At 46.4% G+C, this 24,214-nt stretch overlaps 3 protein-coding genes and 1 pseudogene across 5 annotated transcripts in view; 1 reads left to right on the top strand and 3 right to left on the bottom strand.

Moving 5' to 3' along the window:
- LOC119849428 (zinc finger protein OZF-like) overlaps positions 1-24,214 on the bottom strand; it is a 776,365-nt gene that overhangs the window by 486,853 nt on the left and 265,298 nt on the right. The gene's annotated exons all lie outside the window — the stretch shown is intronic.
- The window catches only part of LOC119849371, a 1,398,949-nt pseudogene that overhangs the window by 1,140,534 nt on the left and 234,201 nt on the right, over positions 1-24,214 (top strand).
- The window catches only part of LOC119849376 (zinc finger protein 420-like), a 3,142,523-nt gene that overhangs the window by 3,089,345 nt on the left and 28,964 nt on the right, over positions 1-24,214 (bottom strand). The window lies entirely within an intron of this gene.
- LOC119849393 (zinc finger protein 436-like) overlaps positions 13,669-24,214 on the bottom strand; it is a 39,405-nt gene continuing 28,859 nt past the window's right edge. Inside the window, exons 7-8 of the mRNA XM_043503870.1 lie at positions 20,345-20,458; positions 13,669-18,736 (exon numbers count right to left, since the gene is read on the bottom strand). Coding sequence (XP_043359805.1) covers positions 17,985-18,736; positions 20,345-20,458 — 866 coding nt within the window. The 3' untranslated portion in view covers positions 13,669-17,984. The remainder of the gene's footprint in view (positions 18,737-20,344; positions 20,459-24,214) is intronic.

Raw genomic sequence — 24,214 nt, 5'->3', positions numbered from 1 at the left:
TTCCCACCATCGGGTGGCAAAATTTATGAAAGTCAGTATGTACTGCTTTCCTCTGGGTGTCTTTTTCAGAAAAGGATCCCTAATATACACTACTCGCTGAAATGGAACTTCAATGATGGGGAGTGGCTTGAGAGGGGCTTTGACTTGGTCTTGGGTTTTCCCCACTTTTTGGCATACCTCACAAGACTGGACATAGGCAGAAACATCCTTGCTCATTCCCTCCCAGTGGAATGACCTCCCCAACCGGTCTTTGGTCCTGTTCACCCCAGCATGGTCACTAGGATGATCGTGGGCTAAACTCAAGAGCTTGACCCGGTACTTAGTTGGAACTACCAACTGTCTCTGAGGATGCCAGTCTTTCTGCTGTCCACCAGAACGTTTCCTTGTATAAAAGTCCTCTTTCTGCAACAAACCTGGATCGATTAGAAGAGCTGAGAAGTGGTGGGTTGCTCCGTGTCGCTGTCCAAGCTCTCTGGAGGCTTTCATCTACTTCCTGTTCGGTCTAGAACTGTTCCCTTGATGCTGGAGACATCAGTTCCTGATTGGATTGTGGACCTATGCTTGGTCCCTCTGGAAGCGATGTAGGGGATGGGGCCCTTTCTGTTGCCTGTGAACCACTCTCCGCTGGTGCACTATGTTGGGGTTCAGGCTCCGGCTGAGCCTCTTGTGTAGGGTTATCGGCTCCTGCCGGTTCAGGTTCCACCTTAGGGTTCTGAATCACCAATGAGAATGCTGGGGTGTTAGCCCCATTCTGACTATTTCCTTGGTTTTAAACAGTTCATACTGGTTCATGTGTTCCTTAGGCATTTCAGCCGCAACCTCAGCTAAGGGTCCACTGAGCTGCAGCCTCAGCTCTACCATGTATTTGTGTGTAGAGATGCTGTACGCAAGGCAGGCCCTTTCAAAGTTTTCTAAGAAGGCCTCGGTATCATCGCCTGCCTTGTACGTGGGGAACATTCTGGGATGGGAAGTGGTACCTGGAGAAGGATTGTTACGGTTTGTTGGTATATTCTGCTGAGCCTTTGGCTTCTCCATCTCCAGTGCATGCTTCTTTTCTTTTTCCTTCTCCTCCATTCCCATCTGCATGAGTTCTATCTGTCTTTCATATGCCTTTTGTTTTTCCTTAGCCTGAAATCTGGCTAATTCCAGCTTTTGTTGAACCGTGGAGTCTGTAATCCTAACCTCTCTGTTTTTAACTAACTTTACATCCAAGAGTTAGAAAGAAAACAAAACAAACAAACAACTTGGCTTGTAAAATTTTGCTGTGCTGTCCGCTTACCTATGTTCTCTGATTGTGATTGTCAGCCTACATAGAAATCCTTAAAAAAAAACAAATCCTAATACCTTTGTCTCCAGGCAAATAGGCAGAAAACCCATCTAGTTGCTCTTAGGTAAAAAAAAAACAAAACACTTATTCAGGTCTGTGAAGACTGGTGAATTTCCCTGCAGGAGGTTAACTACCCTGCCTTTAGGTAGAGAAAACTACAGCTCACAAAAGACAATTCCCTTTTGCCTCTGCTCTGGCCCCAAAGCAGAGAAAAAAAAATCTAACTGCTTTCAGCCAAAAACCTGCTTTTCAGCATCACAAATGAAAAAAAATTTCCTTTTTAAATTTATGCTTCTAGTTCAAAAAAATGTCAAATTGATCTGAAAATGATTTCAAGTTAATCCCTCCACTCTGCCACCATGTCAAGGTTCCGTCCCCACTCTGAACTCTAGACTACAGATGTGGGGACCTTCATTGAAACCTCCTAAGCTTACTTTTATCAGCTTAGGTTAAATCTTCCCCAAGGTACAAACTATTTTACCTTTTGCCCTTGGACTTTCGCTGTCACCACCAAACGTCTAACCGATATTATTAGGAAACCGGTCCCTATTATTAAGAACCAATATTATTAGGAAAGATTCCGTTTGGAAATTCTTTCCACCCCCAAAATCCTCCCAAACATTACCCCCCCGTTTCTGGGGAAGGTTTTATAAAAATCCTCACCAATTTCCATAGGATGACCACACTCAGTAGATTACAAGCTTTATAATGATACCTTACAAGAGACCTTTTGCATGAGGCATATTCCATATTCGATTATATTCACACTCATTAGCATATTTTCATAAAATCATAGAGTGCAACGTCACACCAGTGCTACTTCTCGCCTGAACTGTGCCCTTCCAGAGGACTTGTAGCAACGGGGCATGGCCTCCCTCCCAGACAGATGGAGGGACAGCTGCAAATACCTTACGTGGTGTACCATGGATTGATAGAGAGGCAATCGGATCTTTTCTGTCTTCTTATCTATCCCTTTCCTGGTGGGGTCAGCATCCTGTTATCTTCCTAGCAACTTGATCTGTCTCCCCAGGTCCATCTCCCCAGAGTCTTGGAAGCATCAGATTCTCTGCTGCATCTTTGTGAGCAAGAAATTTTTTCTGTTATGAGAAACTCCCCTGAGCTGCTGGGGGGAGGGTCCTTCCTCCACTCTACTTTGGTGACCTAAATATACCAGCCCTCACAGGTAGAGGACAAAACAGTTATCTTTTTAGAGCTGATAGTGTGGCTGAGCTGTCTAAGGCACTGGATTAAGGTTTCAGTCTCTCTAGCACTGTGGGTTCAAATCACATCACTGCCATCTCTTTAGCCACCCTGAACTTGCCATGAATGCAGAATGGAAGTTCAGTCCCGATTTTGGGGGCTTCCTTGATCTTTTAAACTGAGACCCTCTTCACCAATTCTTTTGCCCTCTCCTCCACCCCCAATCAGTGCATCCATCTAGTTTAAAACTGAAAGCCAGCAGCACCCTAGTACTGGAGCGCGTTTCACATCACTAGAAAAGTCCAGCACTGGAGTTAGTGGAGACTGTCTGGCCCCATGAATGCTGGGCTGGAAGGGGAGTTAGATTTGTGGGGGGACTGGGAAACAGGACGTGAGAGATGGGAAGAAAAGCCCATTTCACTTACTGACACTGTTAGGATATAGCTATTCAGGCCTGTCTGTAAAGACCTATACTCTAAGAATGTAGGTATATATTTATCATTTAGCTAGTAATAGAGGTATAGAAGAAAGAATCTGTCAGGACCTTCTCTCACTGTGACACCCTGAGGCCCTGTTCTTGGGCCAATGCCTTTGGCTAAGCAGTAGAGGCAGCCATAAGATGGGAAGCGACCGGTCAGCTCCCAAATGAGTCAATATGGGGCTGTTAGGAAGGTGATCCGATCTATCACCTCCAGAGAAAGGGAAGAGCCTAGAAGATGTAAAAGGAAATTTAGGTTGATAATTTTCTGTCTGGTAAGAACTCACTTATCAGTAGACACAGCTGGGAAACCCTTATGTATTTATAAATGTAGCTGTGAAATTCTCACTTCTGTATTGTTTTGTCATTATAATTCCCACTTTGCTATTGTTTATTGGCATGGTATCTGTCTGGTTCTGTGATTGTTTCTGTCTGCTGTATAATTAATTTTGCTGGGTGTAAACTAATGAAGGTGGTGAGATATAATTGGTTAGCTATTCATGTTACAATATGTTAAGATTGGTTAGTTAAATTTCAATAGAATGATTTGTTAAGGTATAGCTAAGAATATTACCATATAAATTAGGGGCAAACAGGAAGTAAGTTGGGATTTGAAAATAAGGAAAAAGGAATTTGGATTTAAGCTTGCTGGAAGTTCACCCCAATAAACATTGAATTGTTTGCACCTTCGGACTTCAGGTATTCTTGCTCTCTTCTTCTTCTCTTCTTCATGCAAGAAGGACAAGGGAAGTGGGAGAGTGAAGGAATAAGCTCTCTAACAGACACTACAGTCGTTCACCCTCATTGATAGTCTGTGATCCTTGCTGTGTGAGATTTATTACGCAAAATGGACCAGTATGTGTCCATTTGGGTTTAAGTGAGTTCAACCCATTACCGCTTCAGCACTGACCTTATCTCTTCCATTTCAGGCACCCACATGGTTCCATTTCTCTTCATGCCTGTGTTTTCCCATGACATTTGTCCATTGGCATTTATTTTCACTGAAAAGGCCCTGCTTGCTGGTGCCATGGGGCATTTAGGCCTGGGTGTGTCCCCCCGCCCCCTTCTCTCAGGTCCCTTTAAAAACTTTGGTGCCTTTTAGATGTTTAAGAAACACAGACTTGAGCTGCACTCCCAGCTGCCAAGATTTTGCATTCGCCTGAATCTGCTTTGCAGCGCATGAAACTCACTTTGGAGACACACACACCCATTACTGAGCATTTTCAATAATACTTGACCGAAGACTTTATAGGAATCTTTAGGGGACAAACCATCAGAAAAGAAAATTAATAGAATTTCCTTCCCAAAACAGTCTTGGGGAGATGGATATCCTGGGTGTCTGAAAACAGATGTCCCAGTACCTGGTAACTGACTGTGGTATAAACACCTTAGATTTCACTGTCTAGCTAAGAGCTCAGCTTTATACCATCATAGAATCATAGAACTGGAAGGGATCCGCTATGGTCTCTTATGGAAACAGAGGGTACAACAAAGCAATTGGTGTTGTTGACCCAAATACTGAAGGGTAAAACTCTAGCTCATTTGGTTTTCTTAAATCATAATGTGCTAGCTGTTAACTATGACTTTACCTTCATTTAAAAAAAATCTCTCTGAATACATTTGCTAGAGAAAAGTGTGGACAAAGCACTTTTTAGTTATTGCTGTGTCCAAAACAATATTTTGATAAAACATCTTTTTCGTTCATTTCATGAGCAGAAGAAAACCTGCTCTCTCAGAGGTGCAAACCTTCAGATTATGTGTCTGATACATTTTTCCCATCATACGTGGTGTAATCATAGAATATCAGGGTTGGACGGGACCACAGGAGGTCATCTAGTCCAACCCCCTGCTCAAAGCAGGACCAATCCCCAACTAAATCATCCCAGCCATGGGCAGCACTTTGGGTTTTGAATCCAGTGATCTGAGTTCAACTCCCTGTAGAGCCATGTATTGAGTTGCTTTCTTTCTACATCCCATTGTAAAGAAAAACTCTTAAGAGTGAGTGAGCAAGTTTTCCCTCCCTTCCCTTTTCCAAAACTCACTGAAGATTCTTATATAGACGGGACAACACCAGCGTTAAGACTGGACACTGGGGCAGGGATTCCTAATTAACATCCACATTTCCAAACTGCTGCTAAAATTCACATGCACATTCAGATTGGCTTGACTATGGCTCCACCAGTTCAGCAACTAATGCAGGGTTAATGGGGAAATAATTTGTTTAGGGACAATAACCAATGCTACTGAGTGACCTGTGTTCAAAAACATACCTGCGCTGAGAGACACTTATGGCATCCCTTTGATAACTCAGCGGTCCCCACTACCACACACCTCTTCGTCCCCTCCTCCCCCAGGGCCCTCCGGCTGCCTGCCTGCCTGCCAGTCGCTAACCATTCCCATGCCCCTCTTTGCCCCCTCCCCCAGGCACCCCAAACTGCCAGCCGACCCCTCACCACACCCAGGTACTTCTTCACCCCCTTCCAACCCCCCAAGCCCCCTCCCCCCGCCTGCCCATCTCTCACCACTCCCAGGCTAATGCACATTGATGGACCTATCCTCCATGCATTTGTCTAATTCTTTTTTGAACCCTGTAGCATGGTAGCTATGAAAACTGCAACAGGGCTGCATTATCTATTATCTTCTGCCAGGTTAAATATCTAGGGGTTCCGTCTGACAATGCAACACAGAACCAGTTTGAACCCCCCACCCAGTAATCTGGGACAATTACACAGCACCCCTGGGTGTGTCCAAGAAGCAATACTTTCTCCTCATATGCCCATGAAATTGCCCAGGGAGGTTGTGGGGTTTGCTGGGCACAGGAAGGGGCTGGAGCAGCCAGGAGCGGTGGGTGCCAGGAGGAAGGAGGCAGGAGCCGGGGAGAACAAAGAACCGAGAGCATCAGACCCCGGGGAGCTCCTCAAAGACCAGACGCTTCTGCCCCCTTTGTGACATGGGAGCTGAGCAGCTGCTGCTTCCCCTGTGGGGTCTGTGCTGGGGAGAGCCCTTCCTTAAAGCCCCCTGCCCCATGCAAAGCGGACTGGGGGGATGCAGGTGGGGAAAGAGATCGGGCCTCTGGGGGGGTTTCCCCTTTGTGTGTCTGCTGGTGGAGGTGTCGGGGGGGAAGAGATGAAAAAATAAGGTAGAGATGGGGGCAGCGTGAATTGCAGTGGACGTAACTGTCTGTGAAGTCTTTGGAAATTAGGGAGAGGAGCGGGGAGAGAAAGCAGAGGGCAGTGAATTTCACTCATCTTGCCCTTTCGGTCTCAAATATTGATAAAATTCCTCCCTTCCCAGTTTTGCCCCTTTTCTCCACCATTACAGAATGTGGGTAATAAAATCCATGTCAATTTCGCCATCCACCTTTTCTCTAGTCAGATTGTGCCCACTTGCCTCTCCAGGTCTCAAATGTCAATTTCAGGTCTCCTCAGATTGGGGGGGGGGGTTCCCCACGCATTTTATCTGCAGCACTTTGTCCTTGTTTAGGTGGAAAATTGTTGCCCTGAGTCATTCCCTAACTGAGATCAGGAGTTAACAGGTGCTGTTTGGGGAAGCCCTGAGACATGGCTGCCTCTGGGGTGAGCATGGGTTGGCTGTTCTCTGCCAGCTACAGAGCATGTCAGGGGCGCAGGAGGGGAAGGCAGGAGCTAGTGTCCCCCATGGAGACTGCTCAGCTTCCGGTTAGCCAGTTTCAGCTGCAACCTATGCAGCTCTCACCAGTTGCCAGTCACCTGCCCAACCCTGCTGCTACTGCCACCCTGCTGCAAAGTAAACTTGGGGCTTCCTCACCCCTCCTTTCCCAGGGCTCCCTGCTGCCCATGTGAATGGCAGGGCAGCAGGGAAACCATCCCTTTCTCTATATATACTGATCAGCCCTATACAGTCGCCTCAAACTTTTTGACTTTTCCCTCTTATTGGCTATCCCTACACAATCCCCACAGCTATTGTGGATTGCTGTCAGATATTTAGCGTGGCCCCTTTTCTTCCCAGTTCTCACAGACTGATGTAAAGTACCCTAAAAATTCACCCCATTGTTCTCTTTTGTTATCTATTACTGATTTAATATCCCCTGTGGTTTCCCCATCTCTCTGACTATCTGGCATCAACAAAATCACCTCAGATTTCAATCTTCTGGCAAATTCCAATAATGATAGAAAATTCTGGCCAATTTTGTCCCTCTCTAATGCTCGAATACTGCTATGAACTCCACTCCGAGTTGATCACTTTACCTATTAACTATTGATATAAATTCCTTCTGATATTTCCACTTTCCTCTCTTTCAACCTGCAGAAAGTTCAGGTTTTGGGGTGGAGAACAGTTCTCTATTGGTGGGAAGTGGTTTCATTAGCTGCCTTCACCAGAGGGCTTTGATTGTTTTCAAAGGAATGGAGACTTCTCAATCTCTCTGCCTCTGTCTATGTGTTTGAGTTTCCAGTGTCATGCTGATAAATTGCATAGCTGCTGCTTGACCACACTTTGGTTCATTATGAAATATATGCAAGAGACCAAATCGCCAATATCAGTCATGTGGCTTAATATGGTACAGGAGGTTCTGTATGATACCAGTGTTTGAAGAGCCATCCTGTACAGTGATGTTACACACAGCAGCGCGTGAACTGCCTGTTCGGAGAGGCTTGCCCCCCCAGCCCCACCCCTTCTGCCCGACGCCCCTTTCCTGCCGAAGCTCAGAGCAACCCCAGCATCCCCAGCCCCGAAGCACCGGGCAGCGCAAGCATTGAGTCCCAGGCTACAGGCCGGCCCGCCCCAGTCCGGGCCACGGAGGAAGAGTGGGATGCAGGAAGAGGCCTGGAGGGTGGAGCCTTGGCAGGGCCACGCCTGGCTGTTTGGGCAGGCTCAGTCTCCCCTGGCCTGTAATACCTGCCGCCCGTATTGTTATGTTCACCTTATGCCAAAGTCTCATCCTTAAAGCTATCTTTTTATACCCTACTGGTTTACCAGTAAAAGGTCCCATATAAGTCAGTTCAAACTAGATTATGTTTTATCTTAATTATCTGGTACCATGGTGTACCCTTTCTCTTTTTTCTGAACCCACCATGCATCCCAGGTCATGGTGTACCCTTATCTTAGCTCTGGGCACATACATTCCAGTCACTACGAAGACACTCCTGGGCTGTACCTGTATAAATAGGTTTGTGATGGTAACTGCCTTCCTGTTGCTATAAGGCAGGGTGGCCAAAGTGTGGTTCTTTTACAGTTAAAATCTGGCTTGCGGAGCCCCCCATGTTTTCCCCCCATCCTCTGCCTACCAGACTTGGGGGCATGGGGGGGAGGCTCAGGGCTTCTGCCCTGTGGAGGGGTGGTGGGGCTAGAGGCTTTTGCCAGAGATGACTGGTGCATGCTGAGAGTGTGGGAGCACAATTTAAAGGTTCAGCCCCCCGAACAGCTTGAATCACCCCCCGCCCCAGACACACCCCTCTCTGGCTCTCCCTGCATCTCTCAGCTGTTTGTCGCTGCCTTTCCCCAGGGCTGCAGCTCCCAGCTTGCTGGCTCCAGCACCAGACATGCAAGGAGGGGGCCTGGCGGTACCATGTGACCAAGCGGGGCCAGTAAACCCTGGTAAAAATATGTGGGAGGGGCACTTGACCCCTCGTGCCCCCTTCCGCCTGTCATCTCTGGCTTCTGCCCGGAGAAGGGGCGCTTGGGGCTTGAGCCCCATGGGGCGGTCCTGCTGGGGCTCAGGGCTTCTGCAGAGCAGGGCTGAAGCCCCAAGCCCTGGCAGGCACACCCTGGCTCTAGAACTTCTGAAGATTGTCATATGTGGCAGGGACGGTCACCCCTGCTATAAGGAAACAATTATATGTCCTGATACTAACAGTTTTCCCAGGTACTTAAGCCAAAGTTTACCTCAGCTCATGCCAGATGTTACAGGATGAATGAACAGGATTATAACAAAGGTACCAGCTAATCTGGGCTATATAACTGCTCTATTAACGCTTAACGTGTGTACTTAATGCTTAACATATCTGTAGGCTAGCCAGCATATATTAGCCAACAGTCAGATGCTGCTTCCATTGAGATGTGGGATCCGGGACCGAACAGCCGCTGTTCCCCCGGTGGGAATGCTGCGAGAGACCTTCATTAAAGCTCCCTCTGTGCCCTTATCCCCAGAGACGACCCTGCCTGCTGATTGGGGTTAGAGACGGAGCTGGCCTGGGGGCAGAGAGGGAAGAAGGGCAGAACTAGGCTGGGGCCAGGAGGCACAGGTAGGAGCAGAGCCTCGGCTGGGGCTGGAGCTGGAGCTGTGGCGGGGAGGTGTGGGGCTGAAGGCAGGGCCAGAATGGAGCTGGGAGCAGAGTGGCACCCCCCCCAAACCTAGGGGGTCACACCCCAGTTTGGGGACCACTGCTTTATCTTCTCAGCTCATTGTGCTTGGAAGAGGGGTGATGCCCTGCCCTGCTGATTATTAATTTCCTGATTATTAATGAAGCTAGCTAATGGACAGAAGCTTGACAACAGATTCTGGCTCCTCCCACTATAACAAGACATCATCAGCATTCAATGCTATTTTGACTTCTAGCCCAGAAGGCATTTTGATGCCCTTTACCAACTGGCTTATTCTCATCTTTTACTGCAGATGGTTCCATTGCCAAAGCAAAGGGGGTGGCAGAAAACTGCAAAAAACGGCACAAACCTCAAACTGGTTGTGAGTTCTAAACTTATTGCACAAAGTGCAAAGTCCTCAGGCGTATTAACTGCCTTAACCGGAAGTCACAGAAAGTCCTCTTGGGTATTCCAGTCTGTCTTGCCACCCTGGTGAGAATTTCTCTGCAATAAATAGCCCCAGAGATGACCCATGCCTGCTAACAGTGTGTGTGGGGGGGTCAGAATTCGGGCAGCCAGCTTCAGCAGTGCTACTGAGCATCCTCAGTACAAGCCAAACAGCAAATCTGGGGGGTGGGCACATGACCCCCCATGTTCACCTCGCCCCCCTGCATCTCCTCTGGGTGGCCCCTTACACCAAGAATCACAGCAATATTCAGATTAGCCCTGATCCTAAAGGACCAGTTTCTTATCCCAGATCAATTACACTTTAGGTCTTATACCTAAAGTCAACTCTTGTAGCCAATCTTATAGTAAACTATATGAAGGTTTAGTAACTAGGGAAAAAGAAGTTAGAGAGTTACTTAAAAGGTTAAAACAAGCAAACACAGATGCACGAATGAGTTACACAGTCTTCGGTTTCTGCCATATTTCTCCTTTAGGACTAACCCACACTAAGCAACTGGGGATCTCTTAGGGTATGGCTACACTACAAAATTAGGTCGAATTTATAGAAGTCGGTTTTGTAAAGCGTTTTTATACAGTCGAGTGTGTGTGTCCCCACACAAATGCTCTAAGTGCATTTTTTCGGCGGACTGTGTCCACAGTACTGAGGCAACAGTCGACTTCCGAAGCTTTGCACTGAGGGTAGCTATCCCACAGTTCCTGCAGTCTCCACCACCCATTTGAATTCTGGGTAGAAATCCCAGTGCCTGATGGGACTAAAACATTGTCGCGGGTGGTTCTCGGTACATATCGTCAGGCCCCCGTTCCCTCCCTCCCTCCGTAAAAGCAAGAGCAGACAATCGTTTTGCACCTTTTTTCTTGAGTTACCTGTGCAGACGCCATACCACGGCAAGCATGGAGCCCGCTCAGCTAACCGTCACTGTATGTCTCCTGGGTGCTGGTGGACATGGTACTGCATTGCTACACAGCTGCAGTTTATTGCCTTTTGGCAGCAGACAGTGCAGTATGACTGGTAGCCGTCGTTGACATAGTTCTGGGTGCTCTTTTAACCGGGCACCTGGGCAAACATGGGAGTGACTCAGTCAGGTCATTTCCCTTGTTTCGTCTCATGGTGATTGAGTCCTACAGGCAGTGCACTGTCTTTTAATTTGCAGCCAGCAGAAGACGATGGCCAGTAGTCATACTGCACCATCTTCTGCCGAGCACCCAGGAGGTGACGATGGCTAGCGGTCATACTGCACAGTCTGCTGCCAGTATGATGTATAAAGATAGATGAAATGGCTCAAAACAAGAAATAGACCAGATTTGTATTCATTTTCTCCTCCCTCCCTCTGTGAAATCAATGGCCTGCTAAACCCAGTTTTGAGTTCTATCCTTGAGGCAGCCATTCAGTTTCTCGAAAGCCACCCCCTTTGTTGATTTTAATTCCCTGTAAGCCAACCCTGTAAGCCATGTCGTCAGTCGCCCCTCCCTCCATCAGGGCAACAGCAGACAATTGTTCCGTGCCTTTTTTCTGTGCAGACGCCATACCACGGCAAGCATGGAGCCTGCTCAGATCACTTTGGCAATTAGGAGCACATTAAATACCACACGCATTATCCAGCAGTATATGCAGCACCAGAACCTAGCAAAGCGAAACCGGGCAAGTAGGTGACATCAGCGCGGTGACGAGAATGATGAGGACATGGACACAGACTTCTCTCAAAGCACGGGCCCTGCCAATGTGGGCATCATGGTGCTAATGGGGCAGGTTCATGCGGCGGAACGCCGATTCCGGGCTCGGGAAACAAGCACAGACTGGTGGGACCGCATAGTGTTGCAGGTCTGGGACAATTCCCAGTGGCTGCAAAACTTTCACATGCGTAAGGGCACTTTCATGGAACTTTGTGACTTGCTTTCCCCTGCCCTGAGGATACTAGCATATTAGTTTGATCCTCCAGCAGCCTCAGCATTGAATCCTGCCTCCTCTCATCACGCTGCTGCCGCCTTTCAGCTTCAGCCCGCCACTTACTCTCTTCAGTCCGCCACCTCTCCTCCCGGTCATTTTGTGCTTTCCTGCACTCTGACATTGTCTGCCTCCATGCATTCGTCTGTGCTCTGTCAGTGTGGGAGGACAGCATGAGCTCAGAGAACATTTCATCACAAGTGCGTTTTTTTCACCTTCTAATCTTCGCTAGCCTCTGGGAAGGAGAAGATCCTGTGATCCTTGAAACACATGCAGCTGGTGGAGGGGAAAAAAAAGGGACAGTGGTATGTGAAAAGACACATTTTATAGAAAAATGGGTACACTCTTTCATGGTAAACCTTGCTGTTAACATTACATACATAGCACATGTGCTTTCGTTACAAGGTCGCATTTTGCTTTCCCTTCCCCCCCCCCCGGTGTGGCTAACAGCTGGGAACATTTCTGTTCAGCCATAGGCAAACAGCCCAGCAGGAACAGGCACCTCTGAATGTCCCCTTAAGAAAAGCACCCTATTTCAACCAGGTGACCATGAATGATATCACTCTCCTGAGGATAACACAGAGAGATAAAGAACGGATGTTGTTTGAACACCAGCAAACATGCACTGCAATGCTTTGTTCTACAATGATTCCCGAGTACATGCTACTGGCCTGGAGTGGTAAAGTGTCCTACCATGGTGGACGGAATAAGGCTGCCCTCCCCAGAAACCTTTTGCAAAGGCTTTGGGAGTATATCCAGGAGAGCCATGAATGCCAGGGCAAATTAATCATTAAACATGCTGGCTTTTAAACCTTTTATAGTATTTTAAAAGGTACACCCACCAGAGGTCCCTTCTCCGCCTGGTGGGTCCGGGAGGCAGCCTTGAGTGGGTTCAGGGGGTACTGGCTCCAGGTCCAGAGTGAGAAACAGTTCCTGGCTGTCGGGAAAACTGGTTTCTCCGCTTGTTTGCTGTGAGCTATCTACAGCCTCCTCCTCATCGACTTCCTCGTCCCCAAAACCTGCTTCCGTGTTGTTTCCATCTCCATTGAAGAAGTCAAACAACATGGTTGGGGTAGTGGTGGCTGAACCCCCTAAAATGGCATGCAGCTCATCATAGAAGCGGCATGTTTGGGGCTCTGACCCGGAGCGGCCGTTTGCCTCTCTGGTTTTCGGGTAGGCTTGCATCAGCTCCTTAAGTTTCAAGTGGTACTGCTTCGGGTCCCTGTTATGGCCTCTGTCCTTCATGCCCTGGGAGATTTTCACAAATGTTTTGGCTTTTCAAAAACTGGAACATAGTTCTGATAGCACGGATTCCTCTCCCCATACAGCGATCAGATCCCGTACCTCCCGTTCGGTCCAGGCTGAAGCTCTTTTGCGATTCTGGGACTCCATCATGGTCACCTCTGCTGATGAGCTCTGCATGGTCATCTGCAGCTCGCCACTCTGGCCAAACAGGAAATTGAAATTCAAAAGTTCGTGGGCCTTTTCCTGTCTACCTGGTCAGTGATCTGAGTTGAGAGTGCTGTTCAGAGCGGTCACAATGGAGCACTCTGGGATAGCTCCTGGAGGCCAATACCATCTAATTGCATCCACAGTACCCCAAATTCGACCCAGCAAAACTGATTTCAGCACTAATCCCCTTGTCAGGGTGGAGTAAGGAAATCGATTTTAAGAGCCCTTTAAGTCAAAAAAAAAAAGGGCTTCGTCATGTGGATGGGTGCAGGGTTACATCGATTTAACACTGCTAAATTTGACTTCAACGCCTAGTGTAGACCAGGGCCCACTTATGTCTAGAAACACCTTTCCTCCCTGCCCCCCCAAGAATCCAAGCATCATCGAGATCCATAGTTCCTTTTGTTTGGGGTATTTATCTCCCTCCTGCCATGTGTTCTGAGCTTTAAACTCAGCTGATGGGATGAGTCCATGCGCAGAACTCATCTTCATGGGGATGAGAGTGGAACAACAAGTCTTTCGTCCTTTCGTTGATGGCTTCTCAATCCAGATGTAGAGTTTCCAGCTGTAAGATCCAACCATAGCCCGTCTGACAATAGGGGGGCTGGGGAAGGGGGAACAATTTCTGTAGAAGAGCAGCCATTCGCACTAATTAATATCCCCTCCTGCATGGTGATGCATACAGTCAGAGAGGCTCACATGACGCACACTCAACATATTACAACATGGAACATAGATAGAACAACTAAGATTAATGCATGGTATTCAACAGAGTCTAAACATTAAAAACTTTCTTAGCAGTCTAATACCTATTTTATCAAAAGTATCCCACAAGACAGATTCCAGTATCTGTTAGTGTCCAGTTCAGATATGGGGGACTTGCCACAAGCTGGCCCCTGGCCTGCCATGATCATACCTGCCTCATATCCCTATACAAATTCCAAGGAGGGAATTGATGACTATTAACAAAAGCCAACACTCAAGGAGGAATATATAGGGCGGATGAACAACAAATAAAACAGAGAACACTTAGCACTAACGCTAAATTATATATTACTATAAAAATACTAAACTGTATTAAACAATATAGTGAAGATCAAATCACAAAAATCAAAGCACTAATACCACTGCATTGGACTCAAGTCATCAATGGCGCCAAATCATCAGATTAATACAGCAGATAATCTACCCTTATAAATGCTAAAACTCGAATCCAAGGAGCTAGCTGAAAATCAGGGGTGAAATATACTGTGGCTACAGACAACATGCCTGACCCAGTTGGAATGAGACAGACTTTGGGTTAATGTCAGCTAGGAAAAGTCTCCCTTAACCAAGCAGTTTTTCTTATAATATCTATTGTTACAAACCAAATTTTGTGGGAATGTGTGAACCCCAAAGGTATCAAATGTGAAAGGAAAACAAGTTTTGCGTATGTTTCCATAGTCGGGTCTCAGGGTTAATATTCTAAGAGCTGACCTCAAAAGGAAAAAGGGGCTCAGCACCTGTAAAAATAACTAGTTGCAAAGATTTTAGCAGAAAAAGTACCCACTGCATCCCTACTCTTACAAATAAATGTGGACATCTCATGACAGATGTCACATCCTTTGCAAATAAGAGAAGAGGGGTACTCAGTGACTCTTGCAGTCTAACTGGGTAAAAGGTTACATAAGAGAAAAAAATACTTAAAGACAAGTTAACAGAAATTTGCTTTGATGTGTATCAAAATAAATTCCATTCAAAATAGAAATAATTGACATCTATACTGGGTCTGTAATCTCATATACAGTATTTCTCTTACATATTCCACCATCCCAATACTTGGAGTGAGTTTTTACTTCAGAACTCTTTAGTCTGAAGGGGGTAAATTACATTGCATACACTTTTCAGGATTATCCATCATTTCCTTTATTACTAACAAAACAAAAAAATATATACACCTCTCAGTTTTCCAATGATCACATAATTAGTCTCTTACTCTTTAACCACCATCTTTGTGTTTAATTTCATTTTTGCTGGTTATAACAACATATTCAAAGCTTTCAAAATCTTATCATACATCAGTTTTCTTTTAATTCCCACTTCCACCAAGTGAACTTTTATGTCAAGTTGATGTTTACCCCAACATAGATTCTTCCACATCTACAAGTTCATTTAACTTTGGGTCTTCTGTCATAAGTTTTGGAGAAAAGAACCTCACACTATGTAGCGAGATTTCCATCACAAGCAAACACTTGTATGCTATTTCCACACTTTCTAATCTTTCAAAGTAGCAGGAGGTGGAAGAGAAGTTATACAAATGCTTGAGACACAAGAGCAAAACTTTGAGACAAAAGAATAGCATCAGGACTCCACATTTGTGTATCCTGAAGTCTCAACTTGGAATCTGACAAATTCATTCCCTCACTGTAGCCATCACTTGCACAAAAGGGAAGTCGTTGTTGTCCAACCAGGCAGCCAGATTGGGATCCTTGAGGAAAGAATGTTCTCTGAAGACATCAGCTGTTTCTCTTGTTACCTCATGAAATGTTGGATCCAAATGGAAAAGGACAATTGTTCACCGATCTAACCATGGCATCCTTTGGGACTGTAATCAGTGACCCTGAACTAGGAAATGGTGTTCGAAAACAATTTGACTTGTGCACCGTTCACCAGAGCTTGCTGACTTTGTGATGTAAGCTAACAACTGGCTGCCTGCTATTTCTACCTGAACTCTTGCCAAATCTTTGGCCTTGGTCAAGGTTAATTTACACCCCAAATCTCAAGAGTGTTAGTGAGGAATGGCCTCTCCTGAGCATGCTCAATTTCTTTCTTTAATCTGGTGGCACAGGTCTAAATTAGGGACTGGATACAAACCTGGATCCGAATTTCTTTAAGCTAGTAGAGGAAGGATTTCTATTTGAAAACAGTCGTTTTTCCTGCAGCTACATCACATTCAACATTTTATTACTTCATTTTATACACATTTACAGCACGTACAAGGGGTGAGTTCAACAAAAACACCACGTCTATTTCTCCACATCTGCATAGTTAGGGGCAGTATTTCCCAAATCACAGGAGTAACCTCCTGTCGGGCCTGGATCACACATGCTTTGGGGGGAAAAAATACATGGGCATTTTTGCCCAGTTGAAAGCCACCTACTATGACACTGTCTCCCTGGATTATGAGAGATAATATTGACCTAAAGAACTGAATGGCATTGTGATTGCAGGCAGTTACTTCAGTTACTTGCACAGTTTGGGGTCTGCTGTTGCTCACCAATTCAGACTGGAGACTTAAAAACATTACTATTGCTTTGCTAGCATGCCAAATAGCTTGTAGTATTTGGTCCTGTTGACTGAACCGCATTTGCATTTCCTGTGTGTCATAATGGAGAGGTGGGAAGAAAGCAAAAATATACTAAGAAATGACTATTTTAGCAATTGGTCATTTGTCTCAAAGTCCCCAATAAATCTGAGCTACGTCCTATCAAACTAAACTAATATCCAGTTGTGTGACCAAAGGGCCTCCAGGCATGAGAGAAAAACCCGCCTCACAGAGAGATCATGAGACACATTTAGGGTCATGTAGCATGAAATTTCACAGCAGGTTACATCCGATAATTCAGAAGCAGGACCACTGATTCTCCCATCATCTTCTCCGAGTCGTTCAAACCTCCTTCACTCACCACTGTCTCGTTAGTGAGTTGTGTTATTTACAAAAGCTTTAGCATCATCAGAATGGGGGGGGGAAAGGGGGGAGGAGTGCAAAACCAGCCAACTTTCCCATCTGCGAACAATCCCAACTCAGTAGGAAAGAGACCAAAGTGGCTTTGCCAATAGATAAAAACTGGAATTTAAACTCATTATGATCACACTGTGTTTTGGATCCAATGGAATTCCCCTTCCAGGTCTGTGACACTTTCATCTCCAGCCCTAATGAGTCTGATTTAGGATCAAAGAAATCAAAGCACCATTCCAAAGCCCAGAAACCTGAGGCTGCCGCATCACATGACTCTCTAGGATGTGGACAGTTAGAATGTGAAGACGAGACCTTCTATTTTAGCTGTGTGGAGATTTACGCTACTGGGGTGATGGGGAAGGAGGGGATCCCTCTGACTCTCCCCATCTTCTTCGGGCGTCACAGTGGTGGAAAAGACTTTTTTTCCCACCCATGCTCCTGCTTTTTATTATATTTAAATACATTTTAAATGAGGTAAATGGTAAAAAAAAAGTATATAACTGCTCATCAGCACACGCTAGGGCAATATGAGAACATCAGGGAATGAGACAATTTATCCTCAAAGCAGAACTTGATGATTCTCACAACTGCTTTGCAATGGGAGAACAATATAAATGTGATGCTCTGGGCTTTTTTAGACTATGAAAAGCCATAAAAGATGAGATCAGCTCATGAGGAAATAGGCTAGCTAACCACACCCATTTCTGCAAAAGTAGCTGTCTTTTTCATTGGGATAGTGAACATGAGCTAGCTAACTGCATGGGAAAAACGTAGTGGAGATGAGGCCACGTAGACTGTGCTTCGATGTAGCTAATCAAGGTCATCCTTATCTCCCTCACCTTGGCTGATGGACATTCCCAGCAAGAGAGACACGCTCTCCCATGATTCATAGGAGTTGATAGAGAGAACCACGGTGTTCATCCCAAGGAAGGGCGAGCAGCAAAACACAAAAGTAGACAACTCACCTGGGGAGGTGAGAGATCACAGTAAAGATAATTCTGCCAATATACTTAAAGATCATTAAGTGGGAATTAACAAAAGCATTCATGCAAAACAAACAAACAAAAAAACCCCAACAACTTTTGTCAGGCTTTGAAAAGATTTTTAAAAGGTGTTTCTCTCATGCGTAGTAAGGTGTGAGCTCAGTGTGAAGGTTTTCCCATACAAAGCATTCATAGGGTCTTGCATCTTTGTGGGTTCTCTGATGTGCATTAAGGTTTGATCTCCGCGTGAAGGTCTTCCTGCACTCACAGCACTCATAGGGTCTCTCTCCGGTGTGGATCCTCTGATGTTTAATAAGGTTCGAGCTCTGGCTGAAGTTTTTCCCGCACTCACAGCACTCATAGGGTCTCTCCCCCGTGTGGATTCTCTGATGCGTGATAAGGTCTGAGCGATACCGAAAGGTTTTCCCACACTCACAGCATTCGTAGGGTCTCTCTCCGGTGTGCATTCTCTGATGTCTAGTTAGGTGTGAGCTGTGAGTGAAGGTTTTCCTGCACTCTCCGCATTCATAGGGGCGCTCTCCTGTATGGATCCTCTGATGTTTAATAAGGTTTGAACTCAAACTGAAGGTCTTCCCGCACTCAGCGCATTTATAGGGTCTCTCTCCCATTGGGATTCTCTGCTGGGCTGTGGTTTCCTTGAAGTTGTTGTGAGTTTCCTGACAATTAGGGGATTTACCCACTTTCTCCCCTGGTTGACTTTCCTGCTGTCTCTCTGGCCTGTGCTGACTCTCACAGGCTTTTCCCTGCACCTGATGCCTGGACACATTCCCTTGATATCCTTGCAATAATTCCCCATGTGGTTCCACTTGCTCAGCATGTTCCTGGTGAGGATTCTGCTCCACATTCTCACTCAGCATCCCATCGCCTGCTGGGATAGAGAAAGAAACCTCAGGACGAGTCTATGCTACAAAATTAAGTCAGCCTAAGTTCAGTCAACGTACACCCTCCATAGTAATTAAATTGCTTTTGCACATCCACGTTATGCTCTTTATGTCGGCAGTGCGCGTCCTCACCAGGAGCACTTGCACCAACTTAACAGCCAGCGTGAGGCATTGTGGTACGGCTTCTGAAAGGCAGTAACAGTCGATGCAAGCAACACAGTGTCTATACTGGCACTGCATCAGCATAATTACATCGACTTAAGCACCACACCTCTCACAAAGGGGGAATTATTAGAACATAAGAATGGCCATACTGGGTCAGACCAATGGTCCATCTAGCCCAGTATCCTACCTTCTGACAGTGGCTAATGCCAGGCACCACAGAGGGAATGAACAGAACAGGTAATCATCAAGTGATTCATCACCTGTTGCCCATTCCCAGCTTCTGGCAAACAGAGGCTAGGGACACCATCCCTGCCCATCCTGGCTAATAGCCATTGATGGACCTGTCCTCCATGAACTTATCTAGTTCTTTTTTGAACCCTGTTCTAGTCTTGGCCTTCACAACATCCTCTGGCAAGGAGTTTCCCAGGTTGATTGTGTGTTGTTTGAAGAAACACTTCCTTTTGTTTGTTTTAAACCTGCTGCCGATTAATTTCATTGGGTGACGATAGTTCTTGTGTTACGAGAAGGAGTAAATAAGTCCTTATTTACTTTCTCCACACTAGTCATTTTATAGACCTCTATCATGTCCCCCCTTAGTCATCTCTTTTCCAAACTGAAAAGTCCCAATCTTATTAATCTCTCGTCATATAGAAGCCATTCCAGACCTCTCATCATTTTTGTTGCCCTTTTCTGCTCCTTTCCCAATTCCAATAGATCTTTTTTGAGATGGGGCGACCACATCTGCTCATAGTATTCAAGATGCAGGTGTACCATGGATTTATATAGAGGCAATATGATATTTTCTGTCTTCTTATCGCTCCCTTTCTTAATGATTCCCAGCATTCTGTTTGCTTTTTTGAAGCCACTACACATTGAGTGGATGTTTTCAGAGAACTGTCCACAGTGACTCCAAGATCTTTTTCTTGAGTGGTCAAAGCTAATTTATACTCCATCATTTTATATATATAGTTGGGATTATTTAAGTCATTTAAGTCAGCGCAATGGGGTGAGAGCTGCATTTTAGCATAGACACTTTCAGAGTTAGTTGACATGAGGCTGCTCTCACCGACCTAACTCTATTTTGTAGACCAGGGCTCAGAAACAGGGATGGAAAAGGGGAGAACTAACCAAAATAACTGGAAAGACAGAAAAAAAAATCAGGAACTGAATTTCCCCAAACTCTTCCCTGTAGGAGAAAGAGAAGGAGGTGAAGTCTGCCTCCATCCCATCCAAACATTCAGGGGAGGGGAGACCAGTGAGAGAGCTCCTGCCAGGTGTGAGTCAGGACAAGTAGGAAGTCATGAGCGATAGCTGCCCTGAGGATCTGACACCCGCTGGGGACAATCCTGATCTCACAAGGTCTTTGTAGGGAATCCTAGCTCTTTCTTTCAGGCACTAACAGCTTTTGAGTGGATTTAATTATTCCTCACCAGAACAGGTGGCCATCAGAATCTCTCTTTCCTCTAAGCCCTGGAGAACGGGGGGCCCTGGCTCTTCCAGTTGTTTCACCTGGGAAATCACATCGGATTTGAACACAGGAAACCCTGCTCAGGGGAAGAAAAAGAAGCAAGATCAGGTGAATTAATTTCATTTGTTCAGAAAAAAAAAATTCTATTATTTCAACAGCCCATTGTAATGCAGCTCCCCAAATACTCAAGGGTGCGGGACACTGTGCTTAGGAGGGGTTTACTATTCCCATCTCTGATGGGAACACACAGCTAGACACTCATCATGAAAGGATCCCAAAAACACAGAAAAGGTAACTCCATGTCCTGGAAAGGAAAGACTCAGAGGGGAGCTCACTGACAGAGATCCAGAGACATAGAAAGAGTCATAGAGAAAATGGGATGGGCGAGCAAGCTGTGACACGGAGACCCAGTTATGGCTCACTCCTCCGTGTCCGGAACACCTATAAGGTCTGACAAACTCGCTCTGGTTTAATAGAATTTATTCAAAAAGTTTCTTGTAAGGCATCAGATGATAGCTGGTGAAGGGCAACAAAAATGATTAAAGATCTAGAAAACATGACTGATGAGGGAAGATTGAAAAAATTGAGTTTGTTTAGTCTGGAAAAGAGAAGACAGAGAGGACATGATCACAGTTTTCAGGTACATAAAAGGTTGCTACAAGGAGGAGGGAGAAAAATTGTTCTTAACCGATGAGCACAGGACAAGAAGCAATGGGCTTAAACTGCAGCAAGGGAGGTTTAGGTTGAACATTAGGAAAAACTTCTTAACTGTTAAGCACTGGAATAAACTGCCCAGGGAGGTTGTGGAATCTCCATCACTGGAGATTTTTAAGAGCAGGTGAGAAACACCTGTCAGGGATGGGTTAGATAATACTTGGTCCTGCCATGAGTGCAGGGGACTGTACTAGATGACCCCTCGAGGTCCCTTCCAGTCCTATGATTCAGAGAAATGTAAAATGTGTGCACTGATGCTATATGAGGAATAATGTATACCTAGTGATATTATGCTTTAAAGCAGTGGTCCCCAAACTTTTGAGGGTCACCCCTTCCCCCATCCACCCCGGCACCCTGGGCCAGAAGCAGGTGGGTGGGGACGTGGACAGGGGGCCAAGGCTGGAGCTGCGGCCAGGGACTGAGGCTGAGGATGGGAGCAGAGCCGCGGCGGGGGCTGGCAGCTGGGCTCATGGCCAGGTGTGACTCTGCTCCTCTCCTGCTCCCAGCCTTGGCCCCAGGCCAGGAATGGAGCCACAGGCAGGGGCCCAGGTGCAGGGCCGGGGCGAGGCTGGGTGGCACTCCCTCCCTGCCCCCCCATGGGGACTGGCCTGGGCCACTGCCCCCCAAACGTTCCTCTGAGCCCCACAGTTTGGGGACCTCTGCCTTAATGTTTAACCAAACAAAGGGAGAAACAGGTTTCTTCCAGACAGGAGGGAAAGTCTCTCTTTCTTACATAAGGCCATGTCTCCGCTAGCACTTATGTCGGCAAAACTTTGGTCGCTCAGGGGTGTGAAAAAAACCACACACCCTGAGCGACATATGTTTTGTTGGCATAAGCGCTTGTGTGCACAGCCGGAGACGTTCTCCCACCAACATAGCCACTGCTGCTCATTGAGCTGGTTTTATTACATCGATGAGAAAGCTTTCTCCGGTTGGCATAACGCAGCTACATAAGCGTTCTCACGGGGGCACAGCACACCGGAGAAGAAGCGATGGGGGAGAGGTGTCTTAGCTGATAGTCCTCTTCAAAAGGATACATTTCAGAGGTTTACTGGACTATAAAAGGCAGGAAAAAGAATCCCCTTTGTTATCCACTTCACCGAAGAACACCCTTAGCGGAAGTAGATGGTTTGTGAACGTTCTGGATCCTGGTTTGACCGGAAACCAGCAAGCTCTGCAGAAAGGCTTTGAGGCCAAGATAAAGCAGTGGACAAGGACTGTATCTTGATAAGTTTAAGTCTTGGTCTCTAGAAAGCACTGTACAGTAGAACCTCCGAGTTTCGAACCCCTTGGGAATGGAGATTGTTCGTAACTCTGAAACGTTGGTAAATCTGAACAAAACATTCCGGTTGCCCTTTCAAAAGTTTACAACACAACATTGACTGAATATAGCTTTGAAACTTTACTATGCAGAAGAAAAATGCTACTTTTAACCTTCTTAATTGAAATGAAACAAGCACAGAAACAGTTTCCTTCCCTTGTCAGATCTTTTTTTAAACTTTCTTTTTATTTTTTCAGTAAGTTTACGTTTAACACAGCACAGTACAGTATTTGCATTTTGTTTTGTTTTTGTCTCTGCTGCTACCTGATTGCGTACATCCAGTTCTAAATGAGGTGTGTGCTTGACCGGTCAGTTCATAATTCTGCTGTTCGTAACTCTGAGGTTTTACTGCATACTTTTGTTTTATTTGTAACTAATTCAGTTCTTATTACCCTTGCTCACTGCCCATTTGAATCTCTGGAGTCTCTGTTTTTTGTCAATAAACTTGTATCTGTTTTCCCCATGAAGAGATTACAGTGCTGCGTTGTTATAAAGGACCCGCTCCAGAGTTGTAACCTTCCAAGATGCAGGTACGCTGCCCCTTTGGGGGCACCAGACCTGGTAATTTCTGTGAATGTCCAGTGACAGGGGCTGGACACTACAGGGGGTGCTTCAGGGGAGTTGGAGAAAAGGTGTACACCAAGGGTTAACCTGCAAGGCAAAATGAGAGCTGGCAGAACCTTGAGGAGTTTCTTTGCGGGGGGCTAAAGACTGGGAGCGGACACAAAGATTAAGTCCAGCACATCTCTCTCCCTGTGGCAGGAAGAGAAGACAATGACCTACAGTTCTGGACGCCCTGAGAAGGTGTCACACATGGGCTGGTGGGGTTCAGAGTAGTAAGGAGTAGGAGGGACCAGGGATGTCACTGAATGCAGGATCTCAGGGTTATTAGATGTTAGGAAAGCACATAGAAACACAGAACTGGAAGGGCCCTTGAGAGGTCATCTAATCCAGTCCCCTGCACTCATGGCAGAACTAAGTATTATCTAATCCAGGGGTTCTCAAACTGGGGGTTGGGACCCCTCAGGGGTTTGCAAAGTTATTACATGGGGGGGTTGCGAGCTGTTAGCCTCCGCCCCAAACCCTCTTTGCCTCTAGCATTTATAATGGTGTTAAATATAAAAACCAGTGTTTTTAATTTATAAGGGGTGGGGGCCACACTCAGAGGCTTGCTGTCATGGAGTCCCCGGGCGATGCTCTGGAACTGCTCCCTATGAAGCCAGGCAGGACTCTGGGGAAGTCTCCTTTCTGTGAGCAGACTGTCTGCAGGACACACAGCTCACATGGCTTCCATCTTCGTAGGTCTGACCTCGGAGCATTCAGCATCCTCTGCCCCTCCATGCACGTCCCACAGCGAGTCCATCCAGGGGGGCTCCAGGGGAAGCCAGAGGGTCCTGCCCCCCAACTTCGCAGTCAGACGTGACTCTCAGCCAGAAAAACAGAGGTTTATTAGACGACAGGAACATGGTCTAAAACAGAGCTTGTAGGTACAGAGAACAGGACCCCTCAGCCGGGTCCATTTTGGGGAGCAGTGAGCCAGACAACCAAGTTCACTCCATGTCCCAGCCAGCCCCAAACTCAAACTCTCTCCAGCCCCTCCTCCTCTGGGCTTTGTCCCTTTCCCGGGCCAGGAGGTCACCTGATTCCTTTGTTCTCCAACCCTTTAGCTCTCACCTTGCAGAGGGAAAGGGCCCAGGCCATCAATTGACAGGAAACAGGGTGTTGGCCATTGTCTGTGTCCAGACCCCTGCACACACCTGCCCTCTAGGGCTCTACAATGATCATACACCCTTATCC

This window comes from Dermochelys coriacea, chromosome 28 (genome assembly GCF_009764565.3).
Source record: "Dermochelys coriacea isolate rDerCor1 chromosome 28, rDerCor1.pri.v4, whole genome shotgun sequence".
Classification (NCBI taxonomy): Eukaryota; Metazoa; Chordata; order Testudines; family Dermochelyidae; genus Dermochelys; species Dermochelys coriacea.
This window is presented reverse-complemented; position numbering and strand designations above follow the sequence as displayed.